The following is a 17,456-nucleotide window of genomic DNA, read 5'->3' on the forward strand; positions in this document are numbered from 1 at the left end:
TGGCAAACAAAACGCTGATTTGTTGTTTACATGTTGGGACTTTTGTTTTTAACTGTTTTATTCGTTTAATTAATTTATAAATATTATAACATAACCTAGAAGTTGTTTATTGTTTTTATCATTTTGTGTGGGTTTGTGTTTTTAAATTAATTACAAAAATAGTTCAGTTGTAAGAAGAGCAGAATCGTAGTAATAATAATAGTGATTAGAATTTAGTTGAGCGGAAACGAAATAGGGATACAAAGGCTCCTGGGCTCCCAAATCGGCGGAGCGAAATATAGGCTTACAAACTAAACAGAAGCATAGTAGGTAATTAGGAGCTGGTGAAAACACATACAACTGAGCGACTGAGGGATTAATAGTATACGGGTGAGGGTGAGGATTGCGGAGTTGGCTACACTTTTAGTACAATTAGCTGGTTTTATCGCTTTGCGTCTGCTTTATATACGCATCGATCGTTGGATCGTCGGTAATAATTAGTTATAAATAATTAGTTTATGTATTATATATCATTAAATGTCCGCCGCTCCTCACTTCCTTCGTAGGCCGAGGGACGCAACTCCGTCCGTGTCTTGTTTAAGGTGCTGGTGCAGGAATCCTGGCGAAGACCCCCGCAATCATGACGAGGATGCCGCCGATGAGTTCTTCGTCGAGCCTCCACCGCCGCCGCCGATGCAGTTGCGCTGCTTCTCAATGTACACGTTGAGCAGCCTCACCTTGCTGGGATTCAGCACAGACAGCTTCGGCTTGACCTTCTCCTCACCCAGGACAAAGTACAGCTTAACGATGCAGAAGACCGCCGCCTTACGCACCATCGATTGCATGTCGTCCGCCGATCGCGCCAGATTGGGGAACACAATATCCAGGTGGGCGTCCGTGATCTCCGTGCCATGGTGCTCGGTCACCTCCAGCAGGATCTTGATGGCGCACAGATTGGTGGGGAACTCGCCCGTCGCAATCACCGGATTGACAATGTTGATAGACAGGTCCAGCGGCAGGGATGGTGCTATCCTTGGTATCATCGAGTCGATTTCCCGCAAGGCCTCCTTGCTGTGCTGATAGCACTGGATGATCTTCAGCAGGATCAGCTCCAGGAAGTGCATCCAGTTGTGGCGCATCTTGTTGCTGCGCATGATCTTGCTGAGCACGTGCAGGCCGGCAATCACCACGTCCGTGTGGTCCGCCTCCAGAATGTTGAGCAGCATTCGCATGATAGATCTGAAGTGTTTGTTCGGCAGCTCACAGTTGCCGCCCTTGATGCAGATCCCGAGGTTTGTCAGCGACGTCTGCAGCAGCTCCACGGGCTGGTCCTTCGTTAAGGTCAAGGCCACACGCACCACTTCGCTCTCCATCAGATCGCTGGGCAGGATGAGCTCTCCATTCTCCGCCATACTGAGCGAGACCACGTGCACCTTGGCATCGCCAGTTGGCTGCGGCGACTTGGCATTTTGAGTGGTTCTATCCCGGTCCAGGTTATCTAGACGCATGGTAGCCGACTCCGGAGTGTTCGACTGCGTGGTGTTGGCCGACGACTGCGTCTTGGAGTTGGAAGACAGGGAGGCACACGAGTCCTGCTGGCCCTGATCGTGATACTGCAGGTGTCCATTGAAGCCATTGGGCGCCAGCGCCGTCTGGTACTGACCGCCAAAGCAGTGCCGGATCTCCTCCGACGTCTTCTGAATGTTGTGCTGAATGTCCAACTCCGAGGAGAAGAGCAGCTCCTGCTCCACGGAGGACTGCCGCGAGCGGGGACTAGTGGAGCTCAGGCTGAGCTGATGGTGGCTCTGCAGCGACGCAAACGGGCCCACAGAGGGACTTTGCAGGGGTTTGGGACTGCTACTGCTCAATGGAGAGCTACTAGGCGAGTTGGCACCCGAATTGCCACTTTGGCTTTGCCGCCGCATGTGCGACTGGATGCAGGAGCGGGCCGAGTCCTGGTATCCTTTTGGCAGATTGGCCAATAGCCGGGTCATTTGCGGCGTGTTAAGGTTATACAGGGCAACCAGGCAGCTCCTGGCCTGGGAGCGCAGTTCCATCGACTTCTGGTCCGCTGCCAGCTGGGCCAACTTAAGGACCGTCCGCTCGCATGCCTGGCTCTGGTCGCTGGGGAAATCGCTGCCCTTGCAGTATGTGTTGGCCAAATCCGTGAGGAAGCGCAGGATGGCGATACGCGTCTTGGTTGTCGGCGTCTGCGTGGAGTCCGAGATAATCCTGAATAGCTCCTTGAGCTGCAACTGCGTGGGGAAGTACTCGTGCACCACCTGTAGCGTCTTCCAGATCTTGCTGTGCATCGAGTTGAGGAGATCGGTGCCCAGTTTGTTGAACAGTCGCGTCAGCAGGATGAAGAGCCAGTCGTGCAGCTCGGGCGCATGGACCAGTATCAGCTCAGTGACCGTATCCAGGAACAGCGAGTACACCTTGGTGTGCGTGTCCATGAACATCTTGCGGAACATGTCCAGAACGCATTGCAACTGCTGCTGAGTGAGCTCCTTTCCATCGGCTAGATACTGGGTGAGGCTTATGAGCCCATCTTTTCTTTCAGACCAATGCGTTGAGGCGCAGAACTGAATTATAGTCTCGATGTCGTCAAAAGGCGCCCGCTGCGTGCTCCAGTCCAATCGGGTGTGGCTCCCGCTGAGCGAGTAGTTGGATTTATTGCCTCTAGTGTAGCTCGAATCGAAAGATCGCTCCGAGCACACAGAACTGGCTTCGGAATCGATGTCATCGGACTCATCGCGACCCAGGAGCTTCCTGCCCATCCGCATTCCACCGCTGCGCATGTAGTCCCCGGACACATAGTCCGGTTGTCCATCCTCTGCACCGCCAAGTGTGTGCTCTGCTTCTCGGGACTGCGCCAGAAGTCGAGCTGCCGCCGATGGTCTCACAGGGTTATTCCTCTCAGGCGTGCGTCGAGATCCCGCTCCTGTGGAGTACATACTGCGCTTCATCAGGCCACCTCCTGACCTAGTTGGACTCGTTTCTCTGGAGCTGGCTGTGCTGCGTGGAATTCCAGAGGCCTTTTTGGGTATGGCGCCAGTGGCTCCACGATAGTAGTTACTAATTCCGCCGTATTGATCCCGCAGCTTAGTGCTTGGCGAGGTAGAACGTGATCCTGGCTGCGATTGAGACACACCTGCTCGTCCACGGGGGCGTGGCGTTACCGATCCCGGCGTGGTGGCCGGCGTGCTACCGCTATTGGAATTTAGACGTGGCCTGGGGAGGGACCCACTGGCCGCTGCTCCAGTCATAGGTGCCTGCTGGGAATTGCTGGGACCCAGTGGCTTCCTCTGCCTCGAATAGAGCGTATATTGCGCCCTGGCTTTGGCTCTTTGGGCAGCAGCAGTGTCCACCGCCGAAATGGATCTCATACTGGGCGTTGGCTTCTGCAGAGTTCCAGGGGTTCGGCCAATGCGGGATACAGTTCGTCTTGTTTCCGGTGGAGCCACAATTCCTCCTCCTCCTCCGCCCTCTCGCTCTTTTTCCAATGCTCGCTGAGCAGCTATGTCTAGAGTACCATAAATCTGATCTGCCAGTTCTGGAAAGTGCCGTCTGAAAGCCCAGTAAGCACATCTGGAATGGCGGCGAGCATCGCTGTCCGCATCGCCAATGGACTTCTTCAAGGTGTCCCTTAGAACAGTGGCATGCCTCTCCAGCGCTTTGGTCTGCCACTCCTCGAAGAGCAGCACCATCAGCTCGCAGAGAGTGGATCTTATGTCCTTTGACTTTGACTGATTTAGCGTGTCCGTGTAGATCTTGAGCAGCTTCGGCGCGTGGGTATACTTGATTATGTACTTCAGAGCCAAAGTGGACGCTGACGCTATGACCTTTGCGCTGTTCTGTATAAGATTGATCAGGTGCTCCAAAATGCTCCAGCTGAAGGCGTCCAACTTGTTCCTTAACGTCTTGGACATATAGGCGATGGTGATACACGCCTCGCGGATCACCTGTGAGCGCAACTCTTCCTTGAGGATATCCACAAAGCTCAGCGACAGCTCCTTTAGCTGCACCGCCACAAATTGCGGCTGGGTGTGATAGCTGAGTATAAGCAACGCCCGGATCTTCTTTAACGCATCCACGCGTTTCTCCCAGTCGGCGTTTTTATCGCTGATGATCACTAGTACTTGCTTGTAGATGTCGTCCATGTCCTTGGCGTGGAATATGTTCAACTGTGGGACCGTCTCAAAGCTGGCCTCGAAGGTCTCCATGGTCACGGCGCCGGCATCACCACTCACATCGTTCGTACTGGGTTTGGAGCGCAGTGAAGACGAGACAGCCGAGTGCAGTGGCCGCTTGATCATTCGGGTGGGTCGCTCCCTCAACCCAATGTTGTCAGCCTCATCCAAGCCAACTCCATTGCCATTGCCGTTGGTGTTTTTCAGGGCTGAAGGCAACAGTAGGCCCTCTTGCTTGACCTGGTCAAACTTCTGCTCCAACATGGCCAGTTTGGAGGCAGGTACGTCATCCATGCGACGCAGATCTGGTCGAAGGCGGTCCCCCACGTGTTTGTAGATCTCGACCAGCGTCTGAATGGCAGCTTCCCTCACATTGACCGTGGGATCCCCGAGCAGGGCACAAACTGGTGGAATATAGACGCGCACGCTCAACTGCTGGGTGCCGTACTCATGAAGCGCATTCACAATTGTCTGCAGGAACTCCTCGCGTACCTTGGCGTTCTTGTGCTTGAAGCAGCTGGTGGCCAGCTTGTCTATCAGCGCCTGGGGCGGAAGCACTCGGTGCTCCATGAGGTCGCGCAGCAGAAGTTGCGCCTTCTCGCGCACTGTGTCCCTACTGTCGCCCAACCGATCGATCACATGTGGCAGAACGGTGGCTGTGTATGCGTTGAAATCGCTGCCCAGTCGCTTAATGAGCTCCGAGAACGCCTCCAGGGACTTTTGTGCAATCTTGAAGTGGCTGCCGGTCAGCCAGGGCATCAAGCCGTCGATGAGGAAGCCCATGTCCGTGCAGACAATCGAGTTTGTGTCGTCGCTCAGGAATGTCACCAGATCCTCGGCGAGCTGCACCTTCACGCGCATATCCGCCTTGGGCATCTGCTGGATGAAGCCATCCAGATCGCTGGGCTTGCGGTAGGCCATCGTTCCGGGTGTCTATCCGTCCTCCGTGCAGCGGCAACTGAAATAAACCAGGCAGTTGTGTTAGTCTTGCTGCAGTCTTTGCCAAATTAAATTAAAATTGCATGAGACTGGGTCAAATTTTGGTGCAAGGATGCTGGTACCATAAAACTGAAGGGCTATTAAATACGAAATTGATGGCAAGAACAGGAACGATTTCAGAGGAGTGAAAAAAGTGTGTTGTTTGTATACGACAGACTGTTTACAAGTGTACAGTATAAAGCGAACTGAAGTTTTGTGGTAGGAATGCCATTCTACGTTTTGAAAACTTGTGTATGTCTGACTTGATAATTCTTTTTTGGAGTTTGGGTTATAAACATTTCAACGCTTTATTTGTAAGGATAGTGATACCAAGGAAGTCTAATTGTTTCACTACAACAAGCCTTTTCAATGGAAATTTAATGTTTATTAATCCGCACTCTGTAAACTTTCAATAACACTATAACACAAATAATAGCTCCAAAGATGATGATGGTATGTAGGGCTTACTGAGGAAATGGTATGATACGAGTTGTGCATGGTGTTTGTATTGAAAATCGTACTAGCTCTTTAGTTTCTACATAAAAAACAAGGAGATCCAAGGTATCTGTTGTCTAGAATTCAAAAGCAGTGACTAATATGATGTCCTATCCTCCCTGATAAAATGTTCCCGCCAATTCCTGCACATGCCCATGGGTCGCCCTTTAATTGTGGTCTGCTCGTGCGCAATGGAGACCCAAGAAGCAGCAACAGCCAGTTAGTTGGCCAACAATTTGCGTGTGAGGTGAAGTCACAGAGCCAGAATAGCGATAAATCGAGAGAGAGGAGTACGTTGGCGGAGTGGAGAGGAGAGCTGGAAATGTAGGTGAACGGCTGTGCGGGTGGCGATAGGCTTGGATACATGGCTATGTGGCTACATGGATGTGCGGCTGCACGGATACTTGGATACTTGACTGCCAGAGTCGCCGGAGGGGGTTCCGGGGGCTACGGACACCCAGATGGTGGGGCGTTGTTACGTGCACGAAACGTGAATCATCTCAGGGGCGCCGAGAGCGTGACGAAGTCAGGGGATGGTGGGTGGTGGACAGGAAGCAACGTGCTCTGTCTATGGATTTATATATGGGGAGATTCGGATTTGGATTTGGGATTCGAACAGCAACATTTTTGGCATTGTTCGCTGCCGTCACAAAACCACAACTTGCGTGCGGAGAGTATTATTATTTATATGCACTGCACAGCAAAGTTGGATTTTTTTCTACGAATAATCTGCCCATAACTATAAGTGTAGATCTTTTGCTGTTCGTTTAAAACCAATAAGTTATGGCCAAACTAAGGCCACAGCCACAAATATTAATAAATCAAGTGCTGGCATTTGGTGGAAAACTGCCGCTAGTAAGTTTTTCTTTCAGTGCCACAATGGACTGGGCAGAATGAGATAATATATCTAAATTGCTAAGCAACAACAGCGACTTGTTGAGAGCGAACGAGAGCGAGAATGCGGAGAGAATCGGTTTCTCATTCCACTAAAAATTAGCATTTGCATACGCAATTTTCTATTTATAAAAAACATCAACAAAACTTGCTTTCGTAACTATTTTTCAGGGTTTTTCGCGGCGATAAGATATGAACTTGCTAATCAAAGTGCTGGTATTCGAGGTTAAAACGAGCCTAACAAAATGTTTGCCAGCAGCTGGTCGTCCGATATTTTTGGTTAATTAATTGTTGAAGAATCGCCGGCGAAGGCGACGTCATTCAGCGGCTAAATGTCACGAGGAGAGAGAGTAAGTGAGCGGAGAAAGAGCGGAAAAGTGTCTTATTTTAACACAATTTGTTGTTGTATCTTCGTGATACGCACTCTCACACACTCACACACACACACATACCTATTTGCAAATCCGGCTGCGCTGCTTCTTCTCTTTAATATTTCTCCTCCTCCTCTTCTTCTTGGCTTTTTTGTTTTGGGCTGGGCCGCAGCAGCAGAAAAAAACTTCAACAACTGCTAGTTGTTGTTGCCCTTTGGCAAGCCGAAGAATTGATTTTCCAGTCGTCGGTTGGAAAAAGCGTTGCCAAACACCGCAAATACGCGTTACGAGTTGACTAAATTTACTTTCGAGCACAGCCAAATTGAACAATTGCCCCGCGAAATAAAAATTTAAAGCAGAGATCACAGTTTTGTTTTGTTTGCTCTTGTTGTTTGTGGGGCAGCGCAGTCGGTTTCACTTTGTCATTGGTATTTGTTGTTGCTGCTGTCTCTACCGTTATTGCTGGGCTGCAACAACAAACCGTTCACGAAATTCCAACGTCTTCGGGGCAGCGCTAGTTTTTCTCCCTCCCACTCTCGCTCTCTCCCTCTTTCGGGTGACGCGCTTGGGGTCAGGTCAGAGGCTCTGTTTTTGCACTGTGTTTGCGGTCGCCGAGCGTTTGCTGTGCCCGGCAAACATCACATTTTGCTCCTATTAGGCATCGATTTGCTGTTTGGCCACGGCTTGCGGGTATATTACACGGTTTTCAGCTTAATTTCAGCAGCGTTTCGCCACCCCGTTGCGTTGCAAAAAAAACTATCGATAGTTTGGATAGAGCGCCCCATGAAATCGAAGAGGAAGAGGACTATCGATAAAATACTAGCTGGCCCAAAAATAAATACCATTTCAGTGCTTTTAAAATACCTTTTAAATACCATTTCTTTCAAAAATAATCTCAAGGGTTTCTTCTACCTATATAATTTTTTTTCAAATTTTTTTTTTTTTTATGATCGTGATAATAAATTTTTACAATACAAATTTTATATTGCAGAATAAACATAAACGAGAATATTAAATTATGTATTTACGAAACTGTCTGGCACATCAGCGGCGAATGCTTGTGACAGCAAAAACCACATCTACAGCACGCTATACTCATGGTAACCTCAAATTCTTGCAAAGATTCGCTTAAATAAAAAATATCTTTATAAGGTAGTGAAATTTACTAAACAGATTTTGATTACTTTAAAAAAGGTATCAATAGGAAAAATATATTTATTTATAATTATATTTTTTAAATATAGTAAAGTATTTAATATACCACAAGCGACCACGATGTCTGCGGTCACACTTCCACGTCGCGTTGCCAACTGTTTGACTGTTATCTTTAAATGTTTGAAAACTTATGTTTAAAAAATAACCTGGGGCTCATTGCCGGCTTGTATCGCCAGCGTGACGTAATTTCATGCAAGTTCGTAGTGCTTGTGGAATTTTATCAGTTTTTATATCAACGTGAAGGTCTCCATATGGAGAACTCAAGTAAAATTCGTTGAGAATAGTAAAACAACTGTTGCTTTTGTTTTTATATAATTTTATTAAACATCGACTCTTTTTGTCCGACTAATAAAATATATTATTACATATAAAACATTTGTTAATTTTTTTTATTTTAATTTCGCAAAATTTTAGTAAGAATGTTTCCCAAAATTTTTAATCTGGTTATTTTTCTTCAGTTATTATTAAAAATAATAATTTCTTTAGAGTAAACGATTAATCAAAGCTTAAATTTATAAAATGTGTAATTGCTATCAGCGATGCAAATATAGAATGCTTAATCAAGCCCCACTTAACGCTTAAGTAATATATGCATATCTACAGATAGCAGCGAGCACACATCCCAATTGGCTTGATTGACGGTTTTGTTTAGTAAATAACAATATTCATTACTGTGCACATTAATTGTAATTGACGCCAGCTGGTTCCCTACTTAGTTGCCAAGTGGAGCGCACGTGTCGGTGATCAACATATGGCAGTATCTGTAATGGCTGCGTTATCAAGTGACAGAATAAATGCATATATAAACATTTCGAACACCTCTCGGGTTGCCTACCAATTAAAGATATTTACTGTACATTTCTCGGCAGATGCTGATTGGAATTCCCTAGACTAGACTAGCTTAATTAAGGTTCTATCAGTCTTTGTTGACCTGGTGGACGGCCTGCGCCCGTCCGGATGGATCCTCCGGACAGCCCCAATCGAGGCGTGGCACCCATCTTGTTACGGTCCGGGCGGCTGATTCCCCGGGAAATTGCTCGGCGAAAATGCAACGATAGTAGAAGGCCTCCTTGGTGGTGGGCGTGTTGAAGGGGAACCGCAGGGCGGCTCCGGCGAATTCCTCGTCGCTTACGTGGCTGGTGGCCACCCGGCGGATGTTGTCGATCCAATCATAGCCCACTCCGTCGGAGAACTGCTCCTTCTGCCGCCACAGGACATCGTTGGGCAGATAGTTATCCGCAAAGGCGGCTCGCAGGATGTACTTCTCCAATCGCTTTTGCTGTTCTCCACCGAATTTGTTGAGAGCTCCCGGTATCTTGTCCTCCGGCCGGATCTGCATCACATGGTTAACGAACCCGGTGTCCAGGAAGGGCACTCGCAGCTCCACTCCCTTGGCCATGGCCACTTTGTTGGCCCTCAAACAGTCGGATAAATGCAGCTGGCGCACTCTCTTCACCAGCTCCTCGTGGAAATCCTGGTAGTTGGGAGCCTTGTGGAAGTACAAGTAGCCGCCGAAGATCTCATCGGCTCCCTCGCCGGAGAGGATCATCTTAATGCCCGTGCTCTTGATATATCTGGCCAGCAGCAGCATGGGTAAGCTGCATCGCACGGTGGTCACGTCGTACGTTTCCAGGTGGTAAACTATATCACGAATGCCATCCAGAGCCTCATCGATCCCGAAGATGATCTCCTTGTGGTCGCTGTCTATATACTTGGCCACATTTCGGGCAGCCTGGAAGTCGGGGGCATCCTTCAGGCCCACCGAGAAGGTCTTCAGCCTGAAGTTGGGATCCCTTTCGCGCATTATCTTCGTGGCAATGGAGGCTATGAGGCTGGAATCCACTCCGCCGGAGAGAAGAGCTCCCAGGTGGACGTCGCATTGCAGATGACTGCGCACCGCCGACTCCAAGTTGGCTCGGAGCAGAGCCAAATCGCAGGGTTGGGTGGGCACCTCCTTGATCCAGGGCTGCTCGAACTGCCAGCAGGTTTTCAGCTGACCAACTTTACCAAATCGAGCCTCGCCAGGCGTGAAGGTCTCCACCTTGGAGCAGGCATCCACCAGGCACTTCATCTCGGAGGCCACCCAAAGGTTACCCGCCGGATCCTCTCCCACGTACAGGGGTATTATGCCAAAGGGATCGCGAGCGATAAGAACTTCCTTGGTTCTACGATCGTACAAGGCAAAGGCGAACATTCCCGTGATGAACTGCAGCAGATCCTTGCCATAATCCTGGTACAGTTCCAGTATCACATGACAATCGCTTTTGGGCTTGTAAGTGCCACGTTTCTTCGCAATCTCCGCCGCAAGTTCCAGATAGTTGTAGATCTCTCCGTTGGCCACCAGGACGAGGTTGCCATCCTCAGAGACGAATGGCTGGTCGCCCATTTCCACGCCCACGATTCGCAGGCGCTCGTGCACCATGGCCACTCCCTCCGAGGGAATCACGTAGACCCCGGTGGAGTCCGGACCACGATGCCGCTGTTTTCCACTCTGGCGATAGGCCAGTTCCCTTAGACTGTGCTTGCTGCCGTAGAGAACTTGCGGGGGAACAGGTTCCCCATCCCTCGAAAATATTGAAAATATGCCGCACATTGTTGGTTTTCTACAGTTTATTTTTTTAGTATTCTTCCAAGCGAGGTCCGCACTTAGCAAAGTCCGAAAACTGAATGAAGGCAATTCCTGGGGAGCGCTCTTATTTATTGCCGCAGCTCTCTGGCTCCGGCACTCTTTGCATGGTGTATACCTCGGCATTTCTCGTTTATGCTCTCAACTAATCAGTATGTTTTCACGTGCTTCTAGGTTCGTCACCCTGCTTCTAGATTCTCGCCCCTCTTAAAATAAAATCTGCAGAGGAAAATTTTAGTCTGTCAATCGAAAGCACTATAAACGATTTTATTGCAGTCTTAAAGGCTTAACAAAGCCTTATCACAAGTGGTTCAGGTTTTAGTGGGCCAAGACCTGATAAAGAATATGCCGGAAAGTCTGTTTACTGTTTGCCGCGCTCTTTTTTATGCTCTGTGGATACTCTCCGATTCACAGCTGATTTTTCTTTATCAGCGATTTCGTCATCCACTTCACTCTTTGTAGGGGTATACCTATTTATATGTATGAGTGAATAACACTTTCTAAAAACGATTCTTATTTAATTAGTAACTACTACAATTATTTTGTTTAAGAAATACCTTGTAATTTCTTTTGAGACTCAAAAAAAAAAATGTTATATTATTTTTAACAAGATTCAAATGAATAAAGGTTACTATAGGTACTAGAGTTTCATCTGTAATAAATATATGATTAAATATGTAACCGTTTTTCATCAAAACATCGAGGTTCTGTACTTCTCTCATTGTTACTCGTATTACCTGAGTGCCAGGCACATGAAAAAGTGTGAATAAAATCAAAAACTGAGAGGGATACCGGTTTATTTTATTTCAGTCTCCGTAGCAGTTTTGCTCTTTTGCTCTGACTATGTTAATAATACATTAATGTACCTTAGTTCGAAAAATGTTGCCCATACATTAAATTAAAAATGAACCCTTATTGGATTTACTACATATAACATTTTGTTTAGGCCAATAATACATTTATTTTAGAAATACTATTTGATAATGGTTTTATATAATAACTAAGTGTTAGCTATAGGCAAATATTGGATAATTATTTAAGAAAATATAGGCCAGGAAAAAATGAAATTGAATGTATAAAAGGTATTTCAAATTAAGTCAGTTACTTAAGGAATTTACCTGAAACTATGAAGTACAAATATCTGAGTCTGTGACATCTCAGGACATGTTAATAAAAGCTCCCTTGACCATCCTAATACAATAACATTCTGTTATCCAAAAGCTCCCGCAAACAGCGCGCTGTTATCAACATGGCGCCAAGCTAACAGGTGGTTGCCAGTGGTCCACGTCGCCGCCTTTCGACTGCGACTCCGGCCCATGCGATAAATATGTCAAGTGGCCGCAGATAAACACAAATCTGCCGTGTTTAATTATGCAGACGTTTTAATTACGCATCTAACACTGGCTGACGAATTTGTACAGTGATGTCATAACGCATGGTGCGAGCCACGGCAAGCGTACCCCAAGATTTACAGCCCCCGGGGCCCAAGATGCGCTCCTGGGCTTTTGGCGTGCGCGCTTGTTGCTTCCAAAGTCGTTTGGTCGGCGACGAGCGGCCTTTCAATTCAGTTGCCGATGGAACGCGACACTGTGCGGCAGGAAGTTGCGTATACGACGCATTGTCACTCGGCAGGCGACGCGGATCGGAAGTCCTTTGTGCGCCCGCTACGGTGATTTGAATTTCCCTTTGGAAACACGCCGTCAAGGTGCTAAGTGCGTGTAATTAGTCGAAATTGAATTAATTGAAAAGAATTTTAAATTGAGTTAGGCTGCCGAAATGGAGGCTGCAGAGCTGAGAAGTGAAAAGTGACTCCGGGCGGGGAATCACCGCCGGAAATTGTGCGTAAAAATAAAACGGCTCCAGGCAGACGCTTGAAAGGTTCAAAGGCGTTTTGAGAAAGTTTATAATAAGAGTGTCGACACAAAAGGCACTCTTCCTACTTTGTAACGTATAAAGATTCATGTAAACCAGAACTTTATTTTATAGTGCTATGAATTCATTAACATTGTGTTATCAATACAGTAAAGTGGCAAATTCTATTGACTCATAAATTAGAATAACAATATAAAAAGTGAAAAAGCATAACTGATTTTTTTTTCATATAAAAATGATTGTCAATTTTGTGACTCGATTAAAATGCTCCCTTGAAATGGAAAATAAATTGAAGACATGTCAATCTTGAATTCCGAATCTCATCAGAAAAGTTTGCCCCGCTTCGCTGGCCGAAAACCATAAAACGGGCACAACTTCCAGCGCGAAAAGTGAAGGTAAATTTGCGGGCTGCTCCAAAATATCAAATCAAAATCAAATAAAGCAAACTTTTTATTGGCGCCCAGCCCGAAAATCGAAGGGAATCGAGCATGACCTATTACTGTCACGTCCGTTTCCGGAGTTCCAGGGAGATGGGCCAAGCACGGGCCACCAACTTTTGGGTCACGTTTGCTGTTTTGTACGAATTCAAATGGCCCAAGACCCATTTACCAGATCGAGATGCAGTACATTGCCATAAAATCGTGGGCAAATAGAGCAACTGCCAAGTCGGGGGCCAATTAATTAAAAAGTTTTCGCGCGCCCAAAATCAAATCAACAATTTCCCCAAGTATTTGGGCGTAAAATTCGAATTGGAAGTTTTTCACAGCGAGTGGGATGAAGGGAGATGAATGTACTGCATTTAGAAAAAATATTTTTGAAATCAATATGTTTTTAACATTTTCTTTTGAATTCTTAAGAAGTAGGAATCCGACGAATTCAAGTGACTGTGAATAAGAATGTCGACGCTTTGGCTTAGGTTATTCATATTCGTCACTTTGTTGATAACATATTTTATAAACATGCTTAAGACGAGAGTAAAATTAGAGCTAAACAGTCTGGCCTCTGATTTAAAATAACTTTTTTATTATACACATTTTTGCTTAAAAATATATATATCTCTTACTTAAGCATAACTTAATGCATTTATATTAAGAACAAAAATTCTGAATCTTTTCTCGTGACTATTTCCCCAGTGCATTGTTGTGGCTTGTTGTTGTGTGATGTGCCGCAAGGATACGGATTCGGATCCGGATGCGGCAGAAATGGATAACCGTGTTGTCTGCAGCCGGCGGAAATCAATTCGCATTACTGCAGCCTCAGTGAGCTGCCCAAAAAACTTTGTGCGCAGCGGGCAAAACGCAAATAAATTGGTGGTTTCGAAACCCCGTTCGAATGCGGGGGTTGATTAGGAAGCCACCGCCTCCCGAACAAGACCTGCCGCCCACCTGGTGTCTAGCCGGGCGGAGTGCCTGACCCGAGGTGACCCTAAAAATAGGCGTGTGCAGCCTCCACAAGGACTATTTTTAATAGCCCTTTCGCCCACAGTCGCTATCTTTAAGCTCTTAATTAGTTTTATTTTTTGCCCCACCCCCTTGTGACGTGACACAAATTCGGCTTTTGGCGCAAATAGTTGAATGACCAGTAGCGAAACACAATAAAACTATATGTGTAGTCTACTTTTCAGCCCAAAAGGACACGCCCTCGGCTAATTGGTATGTGTGTGTGTGAGCGAGCGACCGTGTGTGTGGCTGTTTGTCATAATCAAATATCTTAACACGCAAGCTCAGACCTTTTTCGCTTCTTTTTGGCCGGGCTGCGACCCCCTTTCCCGGACCTGAACCCGGCCCTAATGACATGGCCACTAATCGGGGCAAAAAGTTGTCTCTGCTGCAGTTCTTAATTAGCAATTTGACGCATTATGCCGCCGAGCTTGTCGGCATGTGCGGGCATTAAGCCCGATCCCGTCTGCAGGATTAGTTCCTGAAAGGTGAAATTAACTGGCCCTCTCGGGCTGATGAGAATGGTGCATAACAAGCGGCGAGTTCCTGTCCGGGACGAAAAGAGGTGGCTTAAAAAAGATACACCTGGCCGGGAGGTTGAAGGGCGGGTCAGAGGCTAATAGGTAGTTAATTTAATCCCCTCTGTAAGCTGGGACTTCTTAAATAAAAGCTGAATGAAAGCCGAAAGCTGTGTGCTTAAATTGAAAAAGTATAAAAGTGAATGGGGACAAAAGGGGTTTATAAAAAATGACAAGCTTGTCCATTGAAATATTTTATTGTTCTTGGGTTTTTTAATTCTTTTGTTTTTACACTTGCAACGCAATAAAGAATTAAAGTAAAAACATTCATAGGCGTCAAAAATGGACTTGAATTATTCGAAACAGTTTCGGTAGAATTCCCCTTATATTTTAATTTGTAGACTTTGTTCTGGACTAAAATCGTAATTTTCTCAGAGTGCAACACCAGGATCTTTGGTATTTTTATTTAAAAATCCAACCTGCATTCATTGAACGTTCCATAAGCTACCGCCCATTGCAGTTGGCTTCATTGTCAATCCGTCAGTCCAATTGAAATTCATCCATAATGAGGCAGCTGCGAGACAGCCTTGACATTGAGATACAAGATACGAGATACACGGCACAAGATGCAATGAGTAGCCCAAGCCAGGGGCAGATACAAATACAAATACAAATACGAATATATATACATGCACAGGCACAAAAGCGAATTACAAACATTCTGCAGTTATTTTTATGATTGAATCAATAAGACGCATTGAGAAGGTCAAGTTGAATCTAGGACTTGGGTCCTTTATCCACACTAAGGTTGCCGTCGGCGACCTGTTGAACGGCTGAGAACTGGGGAAATCCGATCGAACGCCTTAAATATTAGCTGGGAAAAATACTCGGCCGCTTTATGGCATCTCGGCAAAGTATTTAATGAATTTATTTATGCTTCAATCACGCAATTTAATTCAATTCGCGCAGCGCCCCAGGAAGGTAATTCAATGGAAATGGGGCCTTGAGAACAACATTCATTCAACTTTGGGGCGATGGAGTGGCGATGGAAATTTAATATGCCCAGCGACAAGTAAATAAAAGTAAAGTATCCGCCGGGGAGGAGGGATACCATGGCGCATACTTAATATACTTTGCACCGCATCTAGGCTGAAAAGTTCACCCCAGGAGCCAGTGGGCCACGTGTCGCTAAGCAGCTCAAAGCGAGTTCAAAACAGCCAACTTTTTGTAACTTTATGCCATATGAGAGATAAATGGCAGAATAATTGTCTCCTCAGCCGCATTTAATTTAGTTTCATCTCGACTAGACTCTTGGCAAGTTTCGCTTGGCCCGAAAACAAAGACGGGGATTGGGGATTGGGAACAGAAAGAGGTACTTGACACACCGCTCCCCAGACGACAGGAGGCTTGTTGTGTTGCCAACGGAAACTTATGGCTCAGCAGTTTCGGCAGCGCTAATTGTCCTGGTTGCCGTTGCTGCTCGGTTACTTTTCCCTTGGCTGCGGCTCAAACATTGCAGCCCAGTTTTTGGCCAGGCTCGAAACTTGTGGCTGCACCGGCCACAAAACTAACAATTGCATTTAATCCTGACTGGAGGATACTCTTGAGATACAAAGTAAACGTAAGTCTGGCAGGATGAGCGGACAAAATGTTGACTTTAATTACGATATTGGCAAGCGCAGTCGATTAGAGCAATGTGGGTTAAAAATACCTCAAAAATGTATAGGGAAATGTAGATAATTATTGTACTGGTTCCTTTTTTAATGATGATATTCTACTACCAAAAATGTTTTCAAAATTAACGATTTAAAAATATTATATGTTCCTAGATTTTTTCAGGTTTTTTTTTGGGAATTTAATTATAAGTCATCATCTATGTAAATCTCTATATTATTTTATGTCTATAAAATCCATTTAAAAACTCTAACTATCTTTAAAAATATAATATTTTGCTAATTGGTTTGAATTTTACAGATATACAAGAACTATATTTCTGAAGACTGTGCCCCAAATATGTCTTAAGATCACTGAGAAAATCGAAACATTTGATCTTTGTTTTGGATATACAACTTGCAAACATTAAATTTATAACGAGCCTATTTTAAATCATTGAAAAGGGCATAAAAAATTCCATCTGTGATAATTTCACCTGGATTTGTACCACTGTGTTCGCAGTTGCCTTTTGTTTATGTCTGTCAAATTGCTGCCAAGGCTGCGCTGCAATCGAAAACGAGGAGGAGGAAAGCCAAACCAAAACAAAGCAAAACACCCGGAAAAATTGCAACAACTGGGGGAAAACTTTCTCCCAACAATTTTGGCTGGCGGTTTTGGCAGACACAGTTTTTCCCCTCACACAGATTCGGGCCGTTTAGTAAATCAGACAAAAATCTGCCCCAGAAATCACTTAAGCTGCCTGGGAATAGATAAAAATTCCAAAAACCCATGAACAGTACATAAACAAATTGTAAAAATAAATGTATAGCTGGCTTGTCCATCACATGAGGTGTCCGAAATATTGATATTTAAATACAAATATTGGGCCAACACAATTTAATCCCAAGACTCTGAGGCTTTAAACTGCATTCTCCCCTGGCTGATGCCAATTCTGGCGGATTGCAATGGCTTTGGCCGCCTTAAAAGGCACCGAACATAAAATCCATTTAAGCGGAGTGTCATAATATAAAACCTCCGAATGACTCACTGTTCGCCAGCCAAGCAGAAAACTACAAAAAAGTGATAAAACGAATTCTCGCTTGCGAATTGTTCAAAGCACTGAGATACAGATACGGATACACAATTAAATGCATACATTTTTAGTTGGCTGACTTTGCTTTCTTCTCAGTTTTGTTTAACCCCCTCTCCCACCACTTTTTTCA

The 17,456-nt window shown here is 45.8% G+C and overlaps 3 protein-coding genes across 7 annotated transcripts in view; 1 reads left to right on the forward strand and 2 right to left on the reverse strand.

The window, feature by feature from the left end:
- Nucleotides 1–18: 18 nt before the first annotated feature.
- LOC108028247 (CLIP-associating protein) lies at nucleotides 19–7,664 on the reverse strand. Of its 2 annotated transcripts, none has more exons than XM_017099930.3 (2): nucleotides 6,992–7,664; nucleotides 19–5,130 (listed from the first exon to the last, which is right to left on the reverse strand). In XM_017099930.3, the coding sequence occupies exon 2, from the start codon at nucleotides 5,091–5,093 to the stop codon at nucleotides 618–620; it is 4,476 nt and encodes a 1,491-aa protein (XP_016955419.1). In that variant the 5' UTR covers nucleotides 5,094–5,130; nucleotides 6,992–7,664; the 3' UTR covers nucleotides 19–617. The 2 variants fall into 2 exon arrangements, with proteins under 2 accessions (XP_016955419.1, XP_050741703.1); XM_050885746.1 differs by lacking the exon at nucleotides 6,992–7,664 and adding an exon at nucleotides 5,234–5,349.
- A 1,129-nt stretch (nucleotides 7,665–8,793) lies between these two features.
- Nucleotides 8,794–10,805, reverse strand: LOC108028764 (probable asparagine synthetase [glutamine-hydrolyzing]). Its single transcript, XM_017100739.3, has one exon. The coding sequence runs from the start codon at nucleotides 10,716–10,718 to the stop codon at nucleotides 9,042–9,044; it is 1,677 nt and encodes a 558-aa protein (XP_016956228.1). The 5' UTR covers nucleotides 10,719–10,805; the 3' UTR covers nucleotides 8,794–9,041.
- Nucleotides 10,806–12,399: 1,594 nt separating this feature from the next.
- LOC108028492 (adenylyl cyclase 78C) overlaps nucleotides 12,400–17,456 on the forward strand; it is a 32,940-nt gene continuing 27,883 nt past the window's right edge. For 2 of the 4 annotated variants that reach the window (XM_050885965.1, XM_050885967.1), the window contains exon 1: nucleotides 12,400–12,589. The gene's annotated coding sequence lies outside the window, so the exon portion shown is untranslated. Of the gene's footprint in view, nucleotides 12,590–12,630; nucleotides 13,019–17,456 lie in introns of those variants that run through there. The other 2 variants (XM_050885966.1, XM_017100366.3) reach the window with 2 other exon arrangements.

Source organism: Drosophila biarmipes, chromosome 3L, assembly GCF_025231255.1.
Source record: "Drosophila biarmipes strain raj3 chromosome 3L, RU_DBia_V1.1, whole genome shotgun sequence".
Taxonomy (NCBI): Eukaryota; Metazoa; Arthropoda; class Insecta; order Diptera; family Drosophilidae; genus Drosophila; species Drosophila biarmipes.